The sequence below is a fragment of the Sebastes umbrosus genome, chromosome 2 (genome assembly GCF_015220745.1).
Source record: "Sebastes umbrosus isolate fSebUmb1 chromosome 2, fSebUmb1.pri, whole genome shotgun sequence".
NCBI classification, from domain to species: Eukaryota; Metazoa; Chordata; class Actinopteri; order Perciformes; family Sebastidae; genus Sebastes; species Sebastes umbrosus.
In genome coordinates this window covers 16,298,644-16,319,595 of record NC_051270.1, presented here as the reverse complement: position 1 = coordinate 16,319,595, position 20,952 = coordinate 16,298,644, and the positions used below count along the sequence as shown (strand labels likewise).

At 40.5% G+C, this 20,952-nt stretch overlaps 1 protein-coding gene across 1 annotated transcript in view; it reads right to left on the bottom strand.

The window, feature by feature from the left end:
- The window catches only part of ush2a (Usher syndrome 2A (autosomal recessive, mild)), a 239,883-nt gene that overhangs the window by 120,750 nt on the left and 98,181 nt on the right, over positions 1-20,952 (bottom strand). The window contains 14 exon segments of the mRNA XM_037752115.1: positions 319-466; positions 558-720; positions 5,756-5,915; positions 6,896-6,981; positions 7,325-7,400; positions 9,718-9,858; positions 11,156-11,344; positions 13,216-13,296; positions 14,422-14,640; positions 15,094-15,373; positions 15,491-15,621; positions 16,282-16,470; positions 16,992-17,093; positions 17,732-17,858. Coding sequence (XP_037608043.1) covers positions 319-466; positions 558-720; positions 5,756-5,915; positions 6,896-6,981; positions 7,325-7,400; positions 9,718-9,858; positions 11,156-11,344; positions 13,216-13,296; positions 14,422-14,640; positions 15,094-15,373; positions 15,491-15,621; positions 16,282-16,470; positions 16,992-17,093; positions 17,732-17,858 — 2,092 coding nt within the window.

Sequence of the window (20,952 nt, the reverse complement as noted above, 5' to 3'; positions counted from 1 at the left end):
TCAAATCTGTGATAGTCTGTGTTATGGTAAATACTGACACTGTGTATTCAAGTCCACAGTTCAACTAATGTTGTCCTCATCATGATTATTGTCAATGTTTCTCCTCTTCTACATGTTTTATCTCTATAGTTTTGGATCACTTTCCTGTATATAAGAAAATGCCATTAAAAAACTATTTATAAATATGAATTATATAAAAAGCTTGCATGTGTGTGTTTGCATGTATTTAGTTAAAATTTGAAATGATTTTAAATGTCACTGTTGATAAATGTTTATGTATATTTGAATACATCTCAGATTAAGTGTGTGTCCGCTCACCATTCGGAGTATCAGGAGGTGTCCAGCTGACGTTGAGTGCATGTGGGGACAGAGGTGTGACCAGCGGTGCAGGGACGTTCTCCGGGGTGCTCTCCTCAGTCTGAGCCTGGCTGGGAGGGCTTAAAGTACATCCACCTCCTGTGCAGGCCTGACGTGAACACACACACACAAACATATTAATGTGTTTATGAATTTGGTGATGCAAATCAAAAAAACAGATTAAAGAGTAAGGGACTCACAACGACGGTGATGGTGTAAGCTGTTCCAGGGGTTAGGTCGCGGAGTGTGTGGTCTTCAGAAAGTTCTGAGCTGTTATAGGCTAGCACCGGTGCTGCGCCGTCATGTGACAGGAAGATGGAATAGAACTCCAAAGCGCCATTTAGCTGAGAGGGACGTGACCACCTGGAGAGATAGAAATAACAAAATACATGTACTCTACTACTGCACTTAAGTTCAGATCTCAGGGAGCAGGGCATTACTTTAATATCCCTTTATATTTTCTAAGACCTTTTTTGTGAGACAGCTTTACTGCATTTCAAAGGGAATATTTTACTTTTTATTCCACTATATTTATCATATAGCTGTGGAGTCAAGTTAATTTACAGTTCAAAAATAAGGCTGGAGTTATTTAATCTTTTTTAATAACACAATTCCTCTGAAGAGACCGAAACTACAAATTTATACAAGCAAGTTTTTTCCTGTTTAACGACTGCCTGATAGAGTATGCCTATCTAACATTGAATTACATTGTTGGAAAACTATTACTAACACATAAAAGAGCCACATCACTACTTTGCTTGACATATTTCTCCACTGTGTTGCACAAGGCCAGTTTAGTTCAAACGTTGGATAGTAAAGATAACTTTTAATTGCGGCTTATATTACCTTTGCAATATTAAAATAGACATTTAAACATTTTTACATTTATTCATATACTTATATATAATTCAAAAAGATCCGTCATCCTTTTTGAACACGGACGGCTGCTGTTAAATATACTCTATATTAAGATGTTGCCAGGACTGCTTGACTTTCATTGGTTGCACTTATCAAGTGACTTTGGTAAATATTATATTATTTCTAAGATTGTGTGTATATACTGACGGTTAAAATTAGATAAAAAATAAGGTGAGACAGAGCAAAAATGTAAGTATCTGTGGGCTTTCTTGGGAGTCCTTTTGTCTTATGACTGCACCAGATTGCTCTGGTTGTGTATCTGCATGTGCACACTCACACACGTGTGTGCTTTTATCATTGTTTTTCTTTCTGCGAATAGATGGAAACACAATGCAGAGAGCTAAGGTTTCTTAGACACGACACACAAGCGCGTCTACTGTGCACACAGTTTCCTTTGTCAGATAGAGGTGTCTCCTTTTCTATATTTAGAACAGGAAGGTCATCCCCAACAGAGAGAGAGAGGGAGAGGACAAGAGACAGCATTTATAAATAGAAACATGTCGACTATCCATTACAAAATGTGAAAGAGAGGGCAATATGGACCTAATCTTAGCTATACATACAAAAGAACAACATTCAGATCTAAATTGTCTGCTTCATTAATACTAAACTATGACTGTCTTTATGTATTCTAATAAGGGATTGTAGGAGCTGCTGAATGTGTCCTGATGATCAACATCTATCCACTGTCCTTTTAAATGTGATGTGATTTGATGATGTTGGAGAGATATTCAAGCTATGATAAAATAATGTAATATAAAAAGTTGTGCAGTCATGAGAAAATTAGAGGTCAATTCTAATATTTCTAAGAGAGCAGGGTTGTTTATTTCATTTCATCCTTACTTTGTAAAATACAGTGCTGCATTAATTCTGTTTGGAAACACAAGCAGTATGTAAATCACTGAATTTACATACTGTGAGTTTTATAAATGATGTACCTTGATGCACTTTTCACGTCATACAAAATACAAAGTATCTGATCATTTTCCTAAGATTTTGAAAATAACACAAGTAAATAATTCCTAAATAAAGGAGCATTAAAATTTTTTTTTATAAATAGTTCTGCAATTCTTACAAATCCCTGAGAGTAACCCAACCCTCCTGGTGGGGTAGCAGAGGGAGACCATTTTAAAAAGTGATGGATTCCTTTCTTGGTTCCTCCCATTAAAAGCCAGTTTTTGAATGACTGATGAGTGTGTGTTAGCACACAATTAGCCACTCTGGCTAATCTATCACATTTATTATAAGATTTATATGCTGTCGATTGGCGGTGTGATGCATGTCCACTTTTGAAAAACTAAATCAAAGGGGAGTTGTAATAATCTGTATCATAATTCACTGCGGTAATGGTTTTAGAAAACCATTGGTTTTAAACGTGTGTTGTGAAATTGGTGTGAAACAGACGGGCGCTTTCTCAGTACGTTAAATTGAAAACCGTGTGCTTGAGATGCAATAGGTTCAAATTCTGCATCATAATATATGAAGTGATAAACTGTCTCCTGCACCATACTTCCTGCTGTTCTCTAAGTTGCACACTCAACAAAACAACATCGGTGCCATCAAATAATTACTGACAACACATTAAAGTATTGAAGATCGAACATCAACATGTCATGTGTCCCATCAAGCTTTTTATGTATTTGTGACTGTACATGTCTCATACGGTGTGGGTGTGTGTGCAGCTGCGTCTGCTTGTGTGTGTGTGTGTATGAATGTGTTTGTGTCAGGTAGTGTTCGGTGAGGTCAGGGAATAAATCTGCTGATATTGTTTTGTTCGCATCCAGCATCCTCCCTCAACCTTTCTCACAGTCTCTCACCCTCACCCTCTCACACACTCTATCTCACTTTCCTTTTAAACATTTCACACATTTCCCTCCGTTCTTTCCATTAAAACTCACAATTTATCTTCCTCTCTTCTCTCTCGTCCACTTTCTCTTTCTTCACATTTTTCCACAGTTGTTCTCTCTCTCTCTCTCTCTCTCTCTCTCTCTCTCTCTCTCTCTCTCTCTCTCTCTCTCTCTCTCTCTCTCTCTCTCTCTCTCTCTCTCTCTCTCTCTCTCTCTCTCTCTCTCTCTCTCTCTCTCTCTCTCTCTCTCAGCTTTTCTCACAGACACAATAGAGAATTATTGACCAAGTATGATCTCTCAACCTCTGCCTATTACCAATGTGCTAACAAGGCAATACGTAGCCTTCCCACACCTGGTGAATAAATAGCTGAAAACACATTTTAAAGGCTAAGGCAGTGATACATGCAGACAGCAGTACTCTCATGGATGATGTATTACATCTAGAAATTTGTTTTTCATGCTGTCAACTGTCTATAGACTAAAGATAAAAAAGCGTGTTTACTTTGTATGGCATAGCAGGCCTCATTTATGTATCATTCATATGTAGAGATGATTTTAACTGGTGTGCACGCGTAAATTAGGACCTTTTGCTAAAACATATTTTGTTAATATGCTTGTATTTCCCAAAGTCTGGGTAAGAGGAAAAAGTACATGTGATCAGAACCACTGATAAACTGATGTACATAAATCATTACAATGTTTTGTAGCTCCATAGAAACACATCTGACTCTGGGTAACTACAAAATATAACCTATTTCAGTTACTATCTTAAATAATATTTATTTTTCAAACATTACTTTCACATGTTGATTTCTATTTCAGCACTGTTTTTGCTTTAGAGGCATATTTCTACTGTTATATGTCATATAGTCTACTGTTCCAATTTCCTCCCACGACAGATTGCATCCCTTTAACACACATTCAATTAGGATCAATCCTGCAATGAGATAAATAAGAGGAAATCAGTTCATGTTTTGTGAATCTGACATTGGATATTATCCTTTTTTTCTCCTTTCAAATTATAAGAAGGTAAGGTACTCATGAATGAGGCCCAAACGTTTGTCACTAAACCGCTCCGACAGTGTACATTCAGGTAGATGTGCTTGTGTGTTTGTGTAGATGTGCACTGCTTATTCAAGACAATCGAATCATTACTAAGATCATCACATCTTAACCACACACACACTCGCCTTTACCCTCAAACACTGTGTGCCTTCATATTACTCCTTCTCCGTCCTCTCATTCATCCTCTGTCTATTGTTTAAGTGTGTGTGGACATGCCTGTGTGCTTGTGTGTGTGTGTGTGTGTGTGTGTGTGTGTGTGTGTGTGTATGTGCCCTCCTGCGGTGAGTCCCACTGTAAGTGACAGTCAGGACACTAATGGCTTTCACGTAGATTGACTCTTACATACTCACACAAAAAACAGGAACATTTGCACATGAGCATGATGGAAAAAAGTGCAGAGATCTATCTTCCTCTGTCCCCTCCCTCTAGAGGTGAAAGGTCAAGTGCAGAAGAATATTCTGCATGGTAAACATAACTGTAGAAGGTCACTGGCTCTGTCTCACCCTCTCTCTCTCTCTCTCTCTCTCTTTGTATTTTTCACAGACACAACATGTGAAATACAAATGAAATGGTAGAATATTACATGAATTACTTTTATTTCTCACCCTGTCCTTTTCAGAGATGCTGAAACAGTGAACGCTCAAACGTTTTGTGAGTAAAAAACACAAACACGCTCACACTGTATTTCAGTCAGATTCATACACCTGACTCACACACACTGTTCCAGAGAATAAATCAATCAATCAAATGGCTTTAGTCAACAGTGTTTACATATACATTGAATGAAACACCTGATGTGTCATGCAGCTTTATAAGCCCTGCTATGTGTATCTCTGTATGTGTGTGTATGTCCCTACCCACTCAGCATGGACCTGATATTATTATCTAAAAGGTCATTGAGAGTATGTGTATTAGGGATGCACCGACACTGATATTGATATCAGATATCGGTCTGATTATAGCTGGATTAGGTATCAGTGACAATAGGCGGATCTGGTTGGATACCATTAATTATTAATTAATTAATTAATTAATTGATTTTTAAATATTTTTTTTTTTTGCTTTTTGCCTCTGTGTGATAGTGACAGTCATAGTTGTGAAAGAGGGAGAGAGAGAGAGGGGATGACACGCAGCAAAGGGTCGCGGGTCGGAATCCAACCCCAGGCCGCTGCGGTAAGGACTCAGCCTTGGTACATGGGGTGCCTGCTCTACCAGGTGAGCTACATGAGCGCCCCGATACCATTATTTTAATAAATAACATTTCAGTACATTTACATCTTTGTATTTATTTGTTGCATTTCGCTTTACAAAATTAAATAAGCCATGTTTAAGTCAAGCCTGATGTTGCCTTAAACATAAAAGAATGATCCCAGTCACTAGTCACTGGTCACTGGTATCAGATTGGTTCTCTGTATCGGCTGATATCCAAAGCCCAGGTATCGCTATTGGTATCTGGACTGAAAAAGTCAGTTCGGTGCATCCCTAATTTACAGATGGACAACACATGTAAACGTGTGTGTGTGTGTGTGTGTGTGTGTGTGTGTGTGTGTGTGTGTGTGCGCACTTACTCCACCAGAATAGTCCGTGAGTCGAGCAGGGTAAGAGTTGGTGCATGTAGAGGCCCCGGAGGAAGCTGAGAGGTCAGCATAGTGACTTGTGAACTGTTGGTGCAGCCCGCTGAAGTGCATGCACTCAGTACCAAGACATGGGTGGAATACACACCAAGACCTGAAACACACACACACAAACACCAAGAAAGCAAGACACAGAGAGGCATAAATAATAAGTTTCTCTCTAACTTGTTATTGTGAGAAGATTTAACCCTCATTTAACCACCAACATCTGAATTCTGTCTCTTTTCTACAGAATCATTCCTCTGTGCACTCCCCTGTCTGCTTTTAGCTCTGCTTCTTACTCGTTGTTTCTCTTTCAGTGTCCGTCTTTGCCTCAAAACTGTTCTCCATCTGTCTCACTGTGACAATCTCACTCTCTGTAACACGATCTATTCTTGCACATACTGTATAATTACTACGTCCATAATCCTTCTAATCACTGTGAACATCAGACACTCGGCATTATTAACCCAGCATGGATGATATGTGCTCTCATGCATTCATTAACTTATGGAGACACACACATACACTGTTGGGCAGTGTGATGTTTTACTAACCATATGTACCGTATGTATGTGTATGTGTGTGTGTAAAATCAAAATGAGTGCTAATCTATTCTGCTCATATAAAATGCCATATAGGATGTCTCTCCCGTGTTTGTGCATACTGTATGTCTGCATATGTTCCATTGAGAGTGTGTCTTGTATGTGCATATATGTGTATCTATTCACATCCTGGTGCAGCACTCTAGTCTCAGTGGTGAGACATGTGTTTCATACCTCCTTTAAGTCTCTTTAATGAAAGCTTTCAAAGCAAATTGTGTGTACAGTATGTATGTGCGCTAATGTTTAGTGTTCTTTGTTTCTCCGCTGCTTCATTTTCACGTGTGTGTGTGTGTGTGTTTAGCGCTCTTTTTCAAAGTGTTATTCCCTTGGTAAAGACTAAGATGCTCTTTCCTCTTTCAAATGCTAATCCCCCACTTCATTTTGCTTTTCTTCACTCTTCCCCTTCTCTTTACACCGAGGCCCCATCTCTCCACACAGTCACATCTACGCTGCAACACACACACACACAATCTCTCTCTCTCCTCTTTACCAGCGATGTCGTGTTGTCGGTCTTTCCCCCGGTAGACTACTTGGTTGTTGTGATAGAGGAGGTACTCTGTAATGCCTCCATTGGGCCTATCATTGGAACAAAAAAAGTTAAATGAGGATAATATTATTATGTTATATCTAACTTTCACTATGTTGATGTTAAACTCTCTGTTGTGTTCAATTATGGAATCTTTATTCAAGGTGAAAAAAATATGTATAGTGAATAAAAGGAGATACAGCTGTCATTATTATACAACATTATGTTTGATTAAAAAATACACATCTTCACTTCACTGCTGCCAGAGCTGTTTAATAACATATTAGTGAAGGCTTTATGACAGAAGAAGACAACTTGCACATAAACAACATAACACTGACCAACAAAATAAGTGCTTTGGATGTGAGAAGGGTAGGTGAGACTGTGTGTTACCTTGCTGGAGGTTCCCAGGTGAGATAGAGGGCTGAGGGGAATGAGACTGCAGCTGGAGGAGAGACAGCATCTGGAGCTGAAATTAGAGGAAAATCTAAATATTTGTTTGTAAGGAGTAGGTTACCACAAATATACTGGTTGGTATAAGCAAATGGAAGTGATACATCATTTTATCCTTATTTCCAACACATTTCTAACAATTCAATGTTCAATACACAGTATTATGTATATACTGAAACAGGGAAAACAGTCTTTACCTAACAGCAAAAATGCACATTATCAACATTACAATAATACTATAATAAAAGCATGTACCTTAAACTAAACAATGAAATAAGCTATGGTGATTCACAATTTTAGACAGGTTCCTATTCTATGACATCACATGCTACAGATTTAAAATGCTCTATATGTTCTTAATCTTAAAGGAGCGATGTCTAAGATCTGGCGGTATCTAGCAGTGAGGTTGCACATTGTAACTAACTGAAGCCTCTCCTGTGTGCCAAGCATGGTGCCAAACGTGTAGGAGAACTACGGTGGCTGACGCAAAAACGGAAATGGCCCTCTCTTGAGCCAGTTGTAGAGCCATTTGGAGCAGAGCCAGTACATAGAGTGTGTGTACGTGGGCAGTGAGTGGTGAAACAAGAGAGAGAGAGCAGCGATGATGGAAGTGAGTAACGTTATTGACTCCGGCCCAAGCAGGAAAAGTTAACAGAGTTTGGTTTGTCCGTTCTGTGCTACTGTAGAAACATGGCGGTGCAACATGGCGGACTCCTTGAAGAGGTGACCCGCTCCCTATGTTCAGAGAAAGGGCTCATTCTAATGTAACAAAAACACAATGATTCTTATTGTCAGGTGATTATACACTGAAGAAAACATACTTATTAATCTTATGCACCATTTCTGCTGATAGATCCCCCTAATTGTTACACACTGGTCCTTTAATTTCATTTAATTTCACATGATGCTAGACATTGACACAGATTCAGACTACTGTTCAAAACACTGCAGAGACTGGAGAAGAAAACTTTATAATTTTATGTTCCTTGATCTAGTGAAGAAGGTGAACAAAATGTGCCTGGCGTGCTCATGGAGAAGCGCAGAAAAAAAATGTGTCCACATGAGGTTTTGTGAGTTTGAAAAATAGACGTTGGCGAAGCAGAGTTATAAATAAGTTCTTTCTCCGGTCTTCCTAACATGGTTCAGTGTCTTAACTCTGTGCTCAGTGAGAATCAATACAGTAATCTGTTTTTTTTCCTTTTACTTCAGATTGATTTTTGCTGTCTCGGCACTGACCCCTGCCGTCACATTATCTCCCCAACAAGGCCAGTTAGTCCAACACAGATTAATGTAGCGACTAACATATGAAGAAAAATCTCTCTTTTCCTCTTCCGCTTCTTCTTTCCTTATACATGTAATCTTCCCTCCATGACCTCTCAGATAAGGAAAATGCCACTCTGTACAATCTGCCTTTCACTCAGTTGCAATGCGCTTCATTCTCTTATCATTTTGAGCCTTGTCCTATCCAGCCATCTTACTTCTTATTCTCCCTCTGTCTCTTCTTCTCTCTTCTTAAGAGCTAAAAATCATTGAGGAGACAGGATGAGAGTCTCTGAGTGTGGTTTTACCAGTGGGCAACCTCCGGGGGCTGAAAAGTGAAACCAATGAGGAAGTGCCTTAAACTTGCATTCTATGTAATAGCCAGCAGGGGGCGACGACTCTGTTTGCAAAAAGAAGTCTGATTGTATAGAAGTCTATAAGAAAATGACCCTAATAACATGAAAACACAACAAAAACATGAGTTTATGGTCTCAATCACTAATTTCAAGTCCTCTTCAATACCTCATTATGTACACTTACTAAATTATGGTCTCATTGAGAGTAACATAAACGATAAAGCAGGGTATGTTTTAGGGCATGGCTACCTTGTGATTGAGAGGTTGCTACCACAGCGTTTTCTGATCTGGGAGTTGTCCGTATTCTCGTCTTACAACATTAACCCTTTCACAGTGTGTTTTCAGGTCATGAAAGTTAATTGTAACATTTTGGTTGCCTAAAAATGTCTTATTCAGCATTCGGTTGTACTTAGCTCCACCCTCTCGTGTCACTTCTGGTTGCAAAATTCAAGATGGAGACGGCAAAAATATCGAACACGAGGCTTCAAAATGCCAGTCCACAAGCCAATAGGTGACGTCAAGGTGACTACGTCCACTTCTTATATTCAGTCTATGTTTTAGAAGTGTGTCTGTGTGTGTCCAGATGCAGAAACCGTCAGAAATTAATGCTACTTCTAAGGGATAGAAAAAGGCAGAAGTTCTGTTCATGGGTGTGTGGATGCATGAGCGTGTGTTTGTGTGTGTGTATATGTGTGTGTTTGTGCTTTACAGCCTTACCTTCCTCCGGGGTTGTGAGGCTCGATCTCAAATCATTATCATCACCATTGTCATTATGAAGACTCTCAGTGCAGCCAACAGGACTACAGGCACTTACAGTGATAACGTATCTAGTGGATGGAGTGAGACCCGGCAGCACACCTGGAGAAGAAGAGAGATGTCAGACAAGGCAGAGAGAGGAAGTGAAAACAGAAAGAAAAGACTGTAACTCTGAAAGAAAACCGCTTGATTTGGCCTCATTTTAGCTTCGGTTGAACTTAAGAGTGCATTTTTGCAATGTACATATGGGCATGTGAATACTGTTTTAAGATAAAATGTGAACTTATCCTTTAACATTCCTCTGTGCCAACCCCGCCTTACCTGGCAAAACGACTTTTACTGTCTCCTTTAGTGTGAGTTAGAACCTGTTGTTGCTAAAGTATGTATCAATCTTCTTCAATAGTGCAATTTAAATGCTCAACTTGTTTCTCGTTGCCACTGTTGCTAAGCAAACTTGCAGGGTTTGGCACACAAGGAGAGTCGATTCTAATTGTAAAGCTTCAGTTGTCGCTCTCTGATGTTTTTTGTCCTCGCCGTCTGCCCTCTCCACTCCTTTCCGTATTTCTTAAGTCGCTCTTTTACATCCCCCCTCTCCTCTTCCACCCCCTCCAACCCTCCTCACCGTCTGTGTCCAGTCACCCTGTACTTGTCTCTCTTCTTTCTCTCTCTGTTACCCATGTCTTTTAATTCAATTAGGGGCCAGGGCCCCACTCCGCTGCCATTACACCCTCATTTGCTTTCTGTGTTTTTTAGCCGTTGGTGTAATTCTGCAGTCAGGTGTCGAGGCCATCATAAATTAACAAGAAGCCTTATCGCGGTGGACTTAATGTCTGGCAAAGAAAGAGGGAGGGAATGGGGAGCACCGAGAGAGACACTGAGAAAGACGGAGACAGAGAGCTCATCTTCATATTTGCCTGGAGACATGGCAGAGTGGATGAGAGGAGGAACGAATAGCAGCAGCGGACGCAGACATCATCATCATCATAAAAGATGAAGTGAGGAAAGATCGAAAAGTGAGCAACAGAGAGAGAGAGAGAGAAAAGAAGCGATGCCAGGGTATGACATCATTGGGGTAGTCCTGAGTGTCTTGTTCCAAATGGAGACAGTCTCCTAAAGCTGGGGACTTGCCAAGGAGACATTAACAGGGTTGCCTGGGACAGTGTGTGTATGTGTGTTTGTATGAAAGACCGAAGGAAAGTGAGTGAAAAAGGCAGTGTGAATGTGTTTTCTCCAAGGGCCAAAATGCCCTTATAGGTCTCACTAGAGGGTGGCAGGAAACCAGCTACAATAAGTTAACAGGACAACGGCATCACGTTTCACATATTTGTCCACTGAATGCATGTATATATTTAATATAATTTATGTACTGCATGTCAAAAATATTTTGTGTGTGTTTTACCTGTGAGATTTCCATTAGCCAGGTACGTGGCTTTGATAGGTGGTACTTCTGGCTGATCTTTATTGTAGGCCTTCAACTCATATCTGTCAATCAGCCCTCTGATGTCACCAGTCGGGGGCACCCAGCTCACCTTGGCACTGAAGCCATTCACGCTCTGCACTGTGGTAGGAGGTGGTACAGACCTAGGTACTACAGAGAGAGAGAGAGAGAGAGAGAGAGAGAGAGAGAGAGAAGAGAGAGAAAATGAGTCAAGATGAGAGGAGACTGTGAAGAGAAGAAAGCTGCGGATGGATAAAATCAGGAAAAGAGATACATAACTGTAAGAAATAAACAAATAAAACAATCAAATACTACAATTAAACTAAGCAATACATAATAAAGCGCGTAAGAGTATCAAAGAAAAAAGAAGCAAAGAAAGAAATTAGGTCAGGCAGAACAAATGTCAAAAGAAACATATATCAAATAAAAGCAAAAAGCGAATATATAAAAAAGAAAAAGCAAAAACAACAGGTCGAGACCACATGAGGTTAAAGAAAAAGCATCCCCCATCTCTCTGTGTTTTAATAGGCCCAGTAAATCATACCTCACCATTAGCATAAATACTATTTATGAGAGTAGTAACTTTTTCAGCACTGATTTAATACAGCCAGCCATTCATTCTGGGCTATATTTCACAGCAATCAGCCTCCCTCCTTCTCTGTAGCACTCCCCTTCTTTCTCTCTCTGACACCCTCAGTAGTTCAGGACGGTCCGGCTCCTTTCCTCCCTCCCTCCCTCCCTTCCTCTCTATCTGTCTCTCTGCCTCGCAACCACTTTCATTTTCTGTTTCCATCCATCCTTCCATCTTCCTGTGCATCTGTCATCGTTTCATTTTACAAATTGTTTATACATGCTGCTTATAAATTCATGTTCCGTCTATCTTTCATTTCCTTAATCTCACTCATTCCAGTCTGCTGTGCTTTTTGGTTTGGTGCAGGATTGTGGAGTGTATTATTAAGTCATAAAATAGTGCACCAATGAGGAGCTGCATCATGCTCTATCGCCTGCGACCTTCTTGTTTTTCTCCTGTCAGTCATTAACTCCTTATAAATTTCTCACCTTCCTTCTCCACTTCAGCTGTACTTAAGTATTCCCGTTGTTATCAACCCTTTTCTTCCTCCTTTCATTACCCACTCACTTTGCATCTTTCCTCATCTCCTCCCACCCTTCCATTCTTGCTGCCCATCCTTCGCTCCCACCTTTCCTCTTAGCCCTCCATCCTCCTCTTTCCCCCCCCAGTTCTTAATGTTTTTAGCACTTCCTCCCTCGCTCCCCTCCGTTCCTCTCTCTCTGGTCATAGCATGGTACACTGAGACCTACCAGTGTATCGTTCACTACTAACGAGCGGCTTTATATTACACAAGGGACCACACAGGCCATTCTGGGTTAACAGCCTTTTACTGGGATGCCCTTTATAGAGGCTTTATCAATCTCTCATACCGTCAGGCACATGTAATATCACTGGCTTTGGATAAGTCTCACAACATGGTTTTACATCCAAAATCTCTTAAGAACAAAGAGAAACACTATAGAGCAATGTCAACGGGAGGGAATATTTACTGAGCGTGCCGAAATGCATCTGAGTAAAAGATGTTTCAGTTGCAGTCATTCGGGGCAAAAACATACTTTTGTCAGTGACTTTGTAAATGATGCTAATTCCAAGACAGATTACACAGCACATTGAACAAACATGTAAAGAGGAACACACACATTCACACACACAGCATGCTGATGCCTGAGGCTTTGGAGCACTTGTGGGCCTTATCATTCCCTCATACTATTAGTGAATCAGATAGAGGCTAGATAGAAAGAAACAATGATGCTGTAGCAGATACTGTGTACAATGTGTACTGTGCTTGTGTACTGCAATTACGCTTGTACGAGTCGGGTGTGTGAAGACATACATGAGTGTGAGTGTGTATCACTGTAATGATATCATCGTGTCTGGCTGTAAACTTATTGGTCTGATAATACACAGAAACACACACCAACTACTGCTAGAAAGATGAGAGACGTTTTACCTTTGCTACGGCTGCGTCCTCTCTGCCAAGGTCCTGCTGCCCAACCTCCTGCAGCCAAGGCCACAAACCTGTACAAGTACTCTTGGAAGGTGTGTGTGTGTGTTTTAGCACATAGGAGGAAGTGTTCGGGATGCACATGGGACAGGAAGGGAGAAACAGATTACTTACATTAAGAGAAAATGTATTTGAAAGATACATCACATGTTCTCTGTATCACCTAATTGTCGGTAACAATAAATTATATGTTATTAAATACACCCGTGCAAGGGCGCCTGGCTAGCTAGTCGGTAGAGCGGGCGCCCATGTGTGGCCAAGGCTCAGTCCTGGCAGCGGTGGACCTGGGTTCGAATCCGGCCTGTGGACCTTTCCGCATGTCATCTCTCTCTCTCCCCCTTTCCAAGACTCTATCCACTGTCCTATCAATAAACGCTTAAAAAATGCCCCCAAAATAATAATTAAAAAAAAAAAAAAAAAAATACACCTGTGCAAGAGATTGCTCATACAGTGGAGCTCTTGTTAATTCTTAATACTGAACAATAAACAGAAAATCATGGATTATGATGACTAATAGTTATTTGAGTAATATGTAATTAACATATTCAGTAGTTAAGAATACTTCTAAGTATTTGCTAATATATCATTTTGCTAGTTATCGATATGACTAAAACTCGGTCGGTTAGGGTCATAATGTTGGTTTTGGTACTTTTCGATTAATTGCATTGCACATAGGGGACATTTGCATAGTTTGATGTGATGCAATTACCCACAGTAAATCTACATTGGATTTATTGGATGGTTTGCTCGTGCCGTCACCTCTGTGTCAGTCAAAATTTTTTATAGCATATAGCAATATCCCAAGTGTAAGCTTATATTAGCTAATCGATTTGGATTAGGAAAATCTCCCAAAAGACACTTTTATACATTTATAATTCTTATTTTCAATTGTTCTTTAGTGATAAGCATGATTGCTGATTGACTTGGGTGCTCCTTTGATTAAATGCTGTTTTTTATTGACTGTTGCAACAGAGAATGGAGCATCAATGCCATGTTCTTTGTATTGTTTGTTTGATGTCTGAGGAAGGTCTATCACTGACATGTTATTACTAAGTTAGTGTTGACAGTGTGCCAGACTTCCACACTTTCTTTTCAGGTGAGCGCTGTCTGTGTGTTAGTGTAGTTATGTGAATGTACACTGTGTATCTTTACCAGTGAAAGGCTGTAGGCTATGATCTGTGGCGTGTGTATTCCTCCCACTGTACACCAACACTGAATCGTTTCCTCTGCAGTTGTACCGGATTTCACTGGTGGGACAGCCGTCTAAGTAGACTCTAACAGAACGGCGGGAGGCAACCGAGAGATTAACACTGACGGGAGGGTTTGTTTCATCACTTCGTATGGTGAGACCCCTTATGCAACCTCCTAGGCCTGTGGAAGAGGAAAGGAGTAAAGAGTAGAAGAAGGTGAGGAAAAAGGGAGAAAAGAACGGAGGAGAAAAGGGAGGAGAATGTGAGATTTGTCCAAATTTCCATTTTATATTTTAAATTGTTTAAATAAGCACCATCATCCTCCACTCTCATTTCACAATTTCACAATTGTACTTAAACTTTAATCGAATATGATACTGCAAGCAAATGCCAGTATAATCACTATGACTCTTGGTTGGTACATTAAATGCTGCCCTGCCCTATACTCTCACTTGTTTAACTAAATACAAGAAAACCAAAAACCAGGAGCCCACAAACAAGCAAATGCCACATTTGACCAGTTTAGCTGCACAGCCTGTGTAAACTGCACCAGTCACAACCAAATAAGACACTTCCCTCTTGGTCGAACACCTGCCATTTAGATAGTGTAAAAGTACTGATGCTACGTTCTCACCGTGTTTGTGACTTTGGCTGTCAAGAGCAGGGTGCCTGAGCTCCATGGGCACGCCCCCCAAGTATAACGGCGAATCAACTCTCAGCCTCATTGCTTCGCCCACTCCCCTCGTCTCCTCTGCCCAGTCATTGACTTCAGCAGAAATGAGCGAGCCACGTTTTGACAATGAAAATGGTTTCCAGTCTCCATCGCAGTAGCTAAGCCCCACCCACATGCTGAGTTCAGTCATGTGACCTTCAGAGACAAGAATGACGGACAGGAGACCGGCTTCCAGCTCCACCTAAAAATAAACATCAATAAACAAAAAATAACAAGCTAATATCATGCATTTATAACGTTTTATTTGAGTATTTTCAGCCTTATAAACGATAATTTAAAATATGTCTGTGCTCCTTACCAGCATGTAGTCTTCAGTTTGTGTGTTGTATGTAAAGAGCAAAAGTGCATTGAGCTGGTCTGTTCTGAAATCCATAGAAATGTCAAAGTCCTGTCCTCCACTGAATACATCTCTGCCCATCTCCAAGTAACCTGAAACAAGGAGGAAATAATTACCTAAAACATCCAGTTTATTATGAGGCTAAGCGCTAAAGAAAGAAAGAAACTTCTTTCGCTATATTGGGGACCTGTGAAAATGATATTTTTTTCAAATAGAAAGTTTGACTCATATTTGACTTGAAATGGGACATGTTTTTGGCTAAAATGTTTTTCATATATTCAAAAGTGACAGACAAATAAAAGGTTGGATGAGCAGGCCTCTTTAGAAAGCAATAATGGAGGAAATGTGCACTGATGAACCTGATCTTTCACACAGAGACCAATTAACTTATCATCATCATATTTATCAACATGAAACAACAACCTCATTACCACCAACATCGGCAGCAAGCATCTTATTAAGATATCCGGTCTTGCCAGTGCATTAGGGACACTAAAAATCCACTTGAAGTTGTATCTGAACACAGCTTGCTCATGAAAAAAGACACTCCACAGAGCCTTTCTCTACAATGTAAATACCTTGTTGCATGCTGTCATGTTTCTATATTGAAGTATGAAGTATTGTGCTACAGTGTACACTATCATTTCCCTCTTATTGGGCATGTAGTAATGTTAGTGTGCATTATCTTTGTGAAACAAGTAAATTAACAAAAAGTCATTATAACCATTTAGATTATTATCAAAATATCCTACCATGACCCAGAAAATGGGCTCCATCCACAGTCTGAATGGGGCATCCCTCCCAGCTTTCATACACTGACAACTTCTGTGTCGCTTTCGCCCAGTCCAGAGATTTCCATTCCTCTGAAGGGCTGTCAGTCATCTTAAAACTAACGTCTCTGAGGCAACCAGAGAAACCCTGTCGCACTAGCTGAGCATCACCTGGTGAGACAGACAAGAATAAATACCACAACTGTCACTTGGAAAGTTTTCACTCCATCCTTCCAAATTGCCTAAAAATAAATTTTGAGTTTAAGTTGTCAGTGGCAATTGCCATCTGGTGCTTATCATACAAATGACCAGAAGTTACCGCATATCAGTGCCTGAATATGAGAATGATGGCAAATTTTATGAAGACAGTAAGTAGGTCTGGTTGTAGTGAAACTACACCTCAACCAGGAGACTTTAAAATGTTTTTATCCCTTCCTAAATTACACTTGAGGACGATAGAAAACTCCTGTGTAATCCAGGGATGTAGCACTAACCTGCCTTACAGAAAAAAAGTGGAGATAATTTTGGCAAAATACCATTTCCTCCTTGGATAATCAATAATGTATATAAAAAAAATTAAAAAGCCAAGCCACATTCAGACGGCAGAAATGTATCAAATATATTTAAATGTTAGACATGACAAACAACAACACATAATACTAATTTAAGAGAGAGGCTGATGATGGACTTACCTGAATCCTCCCTCAGCAAAGTAAAGTCTTCGGGCAGCCCTCCAATGAACATCCCTGTGTTCTCACCAATAATGGTGCTACCGCTGGAAGCTGACGCACTTCCTGTTGGTGGTGCAGGTAGGATGGTGGTGTTACACGTAAATATGGTGGGGCAAAGCAAAAAAATTTAGTTAAGGGAGGATAAAAATAAATATAAAATCAGTGCATTTAGAGAACAAAAAGGGATTCGAATTAAGGGAAGGACACTTTAAATGGACTTGCATTTATATATCGCTTTTCTAGTCTTCCAACCACTCAAAGCGCTATAAGAGAGAGGAGGTAAACAGGGGGTAAAGGCAAACAAAAAGAGAGGGAGAGAGAGCAGAGGAGTGAGACTAAGTGAGGGAAGGGTTATGCTCATGCAGTTTCTGTCTAGATTTACCAAGAAAGAAGGAGAATATTTGAAATCATATTTGAGAACAAATGAGGAACATAAGAGTGTTTCTATGTGTGCGAAGCTCTATTTTTCTCATCAGACAAAGAGTGGCTGGGATTAACCTAACTAATACCTCCATGGAGGTGGGGGATTTACATACATAGAAACACACACTGTATATACATAAATGTCAGTCTCACACTATTCACATCCAAGCAAAGGTGCACATCCTCGCATGTATAGATGAGCACAAATGCACTCGCATTTACAATCCCACACACTGAGCAGATACACACAGTGGTCAGTATGAATATGAGAGAGTTACCTCTGTATTGATTGTTTACAACGATTGTTCCCACGGCCCCTCGCCTTGTTGCTATGATGCTGTGCCATTGTCCATCATTGTAGTGGCGCCCTCCATCACCCTGTACACTCACAGCCACCGCTGAGCCCTACACACACACACAAACACACATTACAGGCAAGAATTTAAACACATATACATTAATTGGTGTTGTGAAGACATCTTCTGACAACAGGTCTCGCCACTATGTGTCTTACAGTAATCGCTAAAGTAAATCTATGACCTCTGACTCAAAAGAGACCACTTTTATAATCGCAGTGCAATCGAGCACGCTTACTTTGTAACATTTCAAATTATCGCTTCTTTATCCCTCTGTTGTGCGAACAAGGTTAGACATTAAGGATCAATGACACACATCATACACACACACACAAACACACACACACCACCCTCAAAAGGACACGAACATGCACGTATAATCATCAAAGTGTTGTTACAGGGCTTTTTGCTACCTATTAAGTATGACATCATTGTTGTGATCAGCTTTTAGCAAGTGGGCAAAGAGTAATGTAGTAAAACAGGAGTAACGTGTAGGGGCACACTCGCACAAACACACTGACAACATATATCCACACACAGATACACACACAGTGATGAAGATTTAATGATGAGATCAATAAATGTATGAATGCCAGAGTATATCAGCCTCTGACATCTTTACTGCCATTGCTAGACAGCTCTACTTAACAAGACAACATGGGAGGAGTCTCTCTATCGCTTTCTCTCTGTCTCTCTTTTACACATACACACAAACACACTCGTTTGAATCCTTTCTGGGAGACACTGACAGTGGAAGAAACTAACACTCAACTCTACGACTACCGAGTTGCCGTAGAGCAAGGCATTCAGAACATATTTGCTGGGCAGAAACTGTCTGAGCATAACCCCCTTCTCACTTACACATGCTGTCTCTCTTACACACACACACACACACACACACACACACACACACACACACACACACACACACACACACACACACACACACACACACACACACACACACACACACACACACACACACACACACACACACACACACACACACACACACACATAAACATTATTGAATGGATACAGGGGAGTCACTCAATTTGTCAGGTAACATATAGTATCAGCTAAAGCCATGTCACTCATTATGTGCTGATTGAAACACACACTTCGCATTAGCAAAGACCCACCGAAGATGGCAGTGTCATCACTGTAGCCTGCACTTGAGTTGTACAGCACTCGACTAAGGTGTGTGTCCGCTGTTGTGTGACAATGCCCCAATGCCAAATCTTTTTAATATACAGTATGTGATACTGGAAGCTGATGGACACACACACACACACACACACACACACACACACACACACACACACACACACACACACCAAATAAACAGCACTTATCCAAAGTGCTGCCCCTGCGGCTTTCCCAGCTACACTTGGCAGCCTGCAAAAGAATGTGAGCACACAGTATCTATGTGTGTGTGTGTGTGTGTGTGTGTGTGTGTGTGTGTGTGTTATTGTCACAGGGTTTTCCTGGCTCAGAATGGGCCTTTGGGGGGTGACTACGCACGACAGTAAGCATGATCAGTCCGCGTACAGTAAAGGCATCGAGTCTGTGTTACCTTATTTGACCGAAATCTTTCCATTTCCCTGTTATTACTGACCATTTGATAGACAAAAATATCTATTATACTTGAGTAAATGAAACCACAATTAACAAAACTATTTTATTACAACATTGGAAGGGGGGAGGGGAGTGAGTTTAGGCGTATTTCCACCAGATCCGGCGATGAAGGGCGTCTCAGCGCTTTTTATTAATTTTCTATGGAGTGCAATGCATGGTTGGAGTGTTGCGACGAGGTTTGAGAGGGGCTGCACTGTCTGTATTAGCAGAAAGTTGAAAAAGTCTAAGAAAAAAAAGTTTATGCAAATGAACCCATCCAGCGCGACATGCCTGGCTCATGAAACTTGGACCGCGCTGTCAAACTAGGCAATATAGTTCTGATATGAAATGAGATTCAGCAGTGGCATAGTTTATTTCTTGCCTCAAATGTTTTAAGAAGTAGATTTGGGTGGATTGTTTAGATGGAATAACAGAAAGTTTATGAGCAGGCCACCATGTTGTTTCCTGCAAACAGAGGTTAAATACTACCGTTAAAACTACTGGGAGAGTCCGGTACAGCTGACTCTGGACGGTAAAACTGAGATCACGTTAGCGCTAAAAACAAAACAATGCAGCTCAGTTTGCTTATCCAGCGTCAGCCACGTGTAAAGTATAGCGGTCGGCTGTGGATGAGAGGGAAGTTGACTGCTGGAAGTCAAAGACATCATATTTAAGTTTGTTTCGCTCGTTCAACTGTTGTTTGACATTCAGGGAGAATTTGCATTGCTATTTTTTATTCTCAATTCTTATCATTTAGGCGCTGGTGATTTTCGATTGGAGGTGGCTAAAGCAGGAAAAACCCTGCGTGTGTGTGAGAACATAATACTGTATACCCGTAAGTGACAGAATGAACAAAAGTGCCTGTGTTTAAGAGTGTCTGTGTGTGTCTGCACATTTGAGCGAATGAATGCAATTGCTCATGGAGACTCTTCCCCATTGCCAATGTGGTCAACCCTGGCAAAGTCAGAAGCCTGAGCAAAACTCCTTCAGAATCTGACTGGTGACTTGCAGTCATCTCAAGTTTAAGTTTAAGAAACATCTGCATTAAATTAATTAAAGACAAGAAAGGCGCTGTAGTTCATGTTTGCTACATTTTTGGTAGGTGAATAGGAGACTGAAGCAGACCAAAATATTGAAGTATGTGTTTTCAAGAAGTGGGCAAGGGGCAAAGAGGAATCCCTTTAATAATGGAACAATAGAGGTGTAGCCTCCTAAAGGGCCATGTCAGCTTGTGGGGCTTACTACAGTAAATGCACATTTAAGGAGCACCATTACTGTAAGTGGGTAGACTCTGGTTCATTTTCAGTATTTCTAGTATACACGTTTAGCATCTGTTGTTGAAGATTACAATGTTTTTTTCCCCAAAGGCTAGAGGATTGCAAAGTTACAGCTTTCTAGATTTCACTAAGAGCCACCAGTGTCAGCTCAGAGAGAACCGAGATGCATGACTGGTCGAGGAAAAATACAATTTGTGTGTTTGCCACTTGTCTGTGTGCCCGCAAATGTATTTAACAGACAGTGACAGC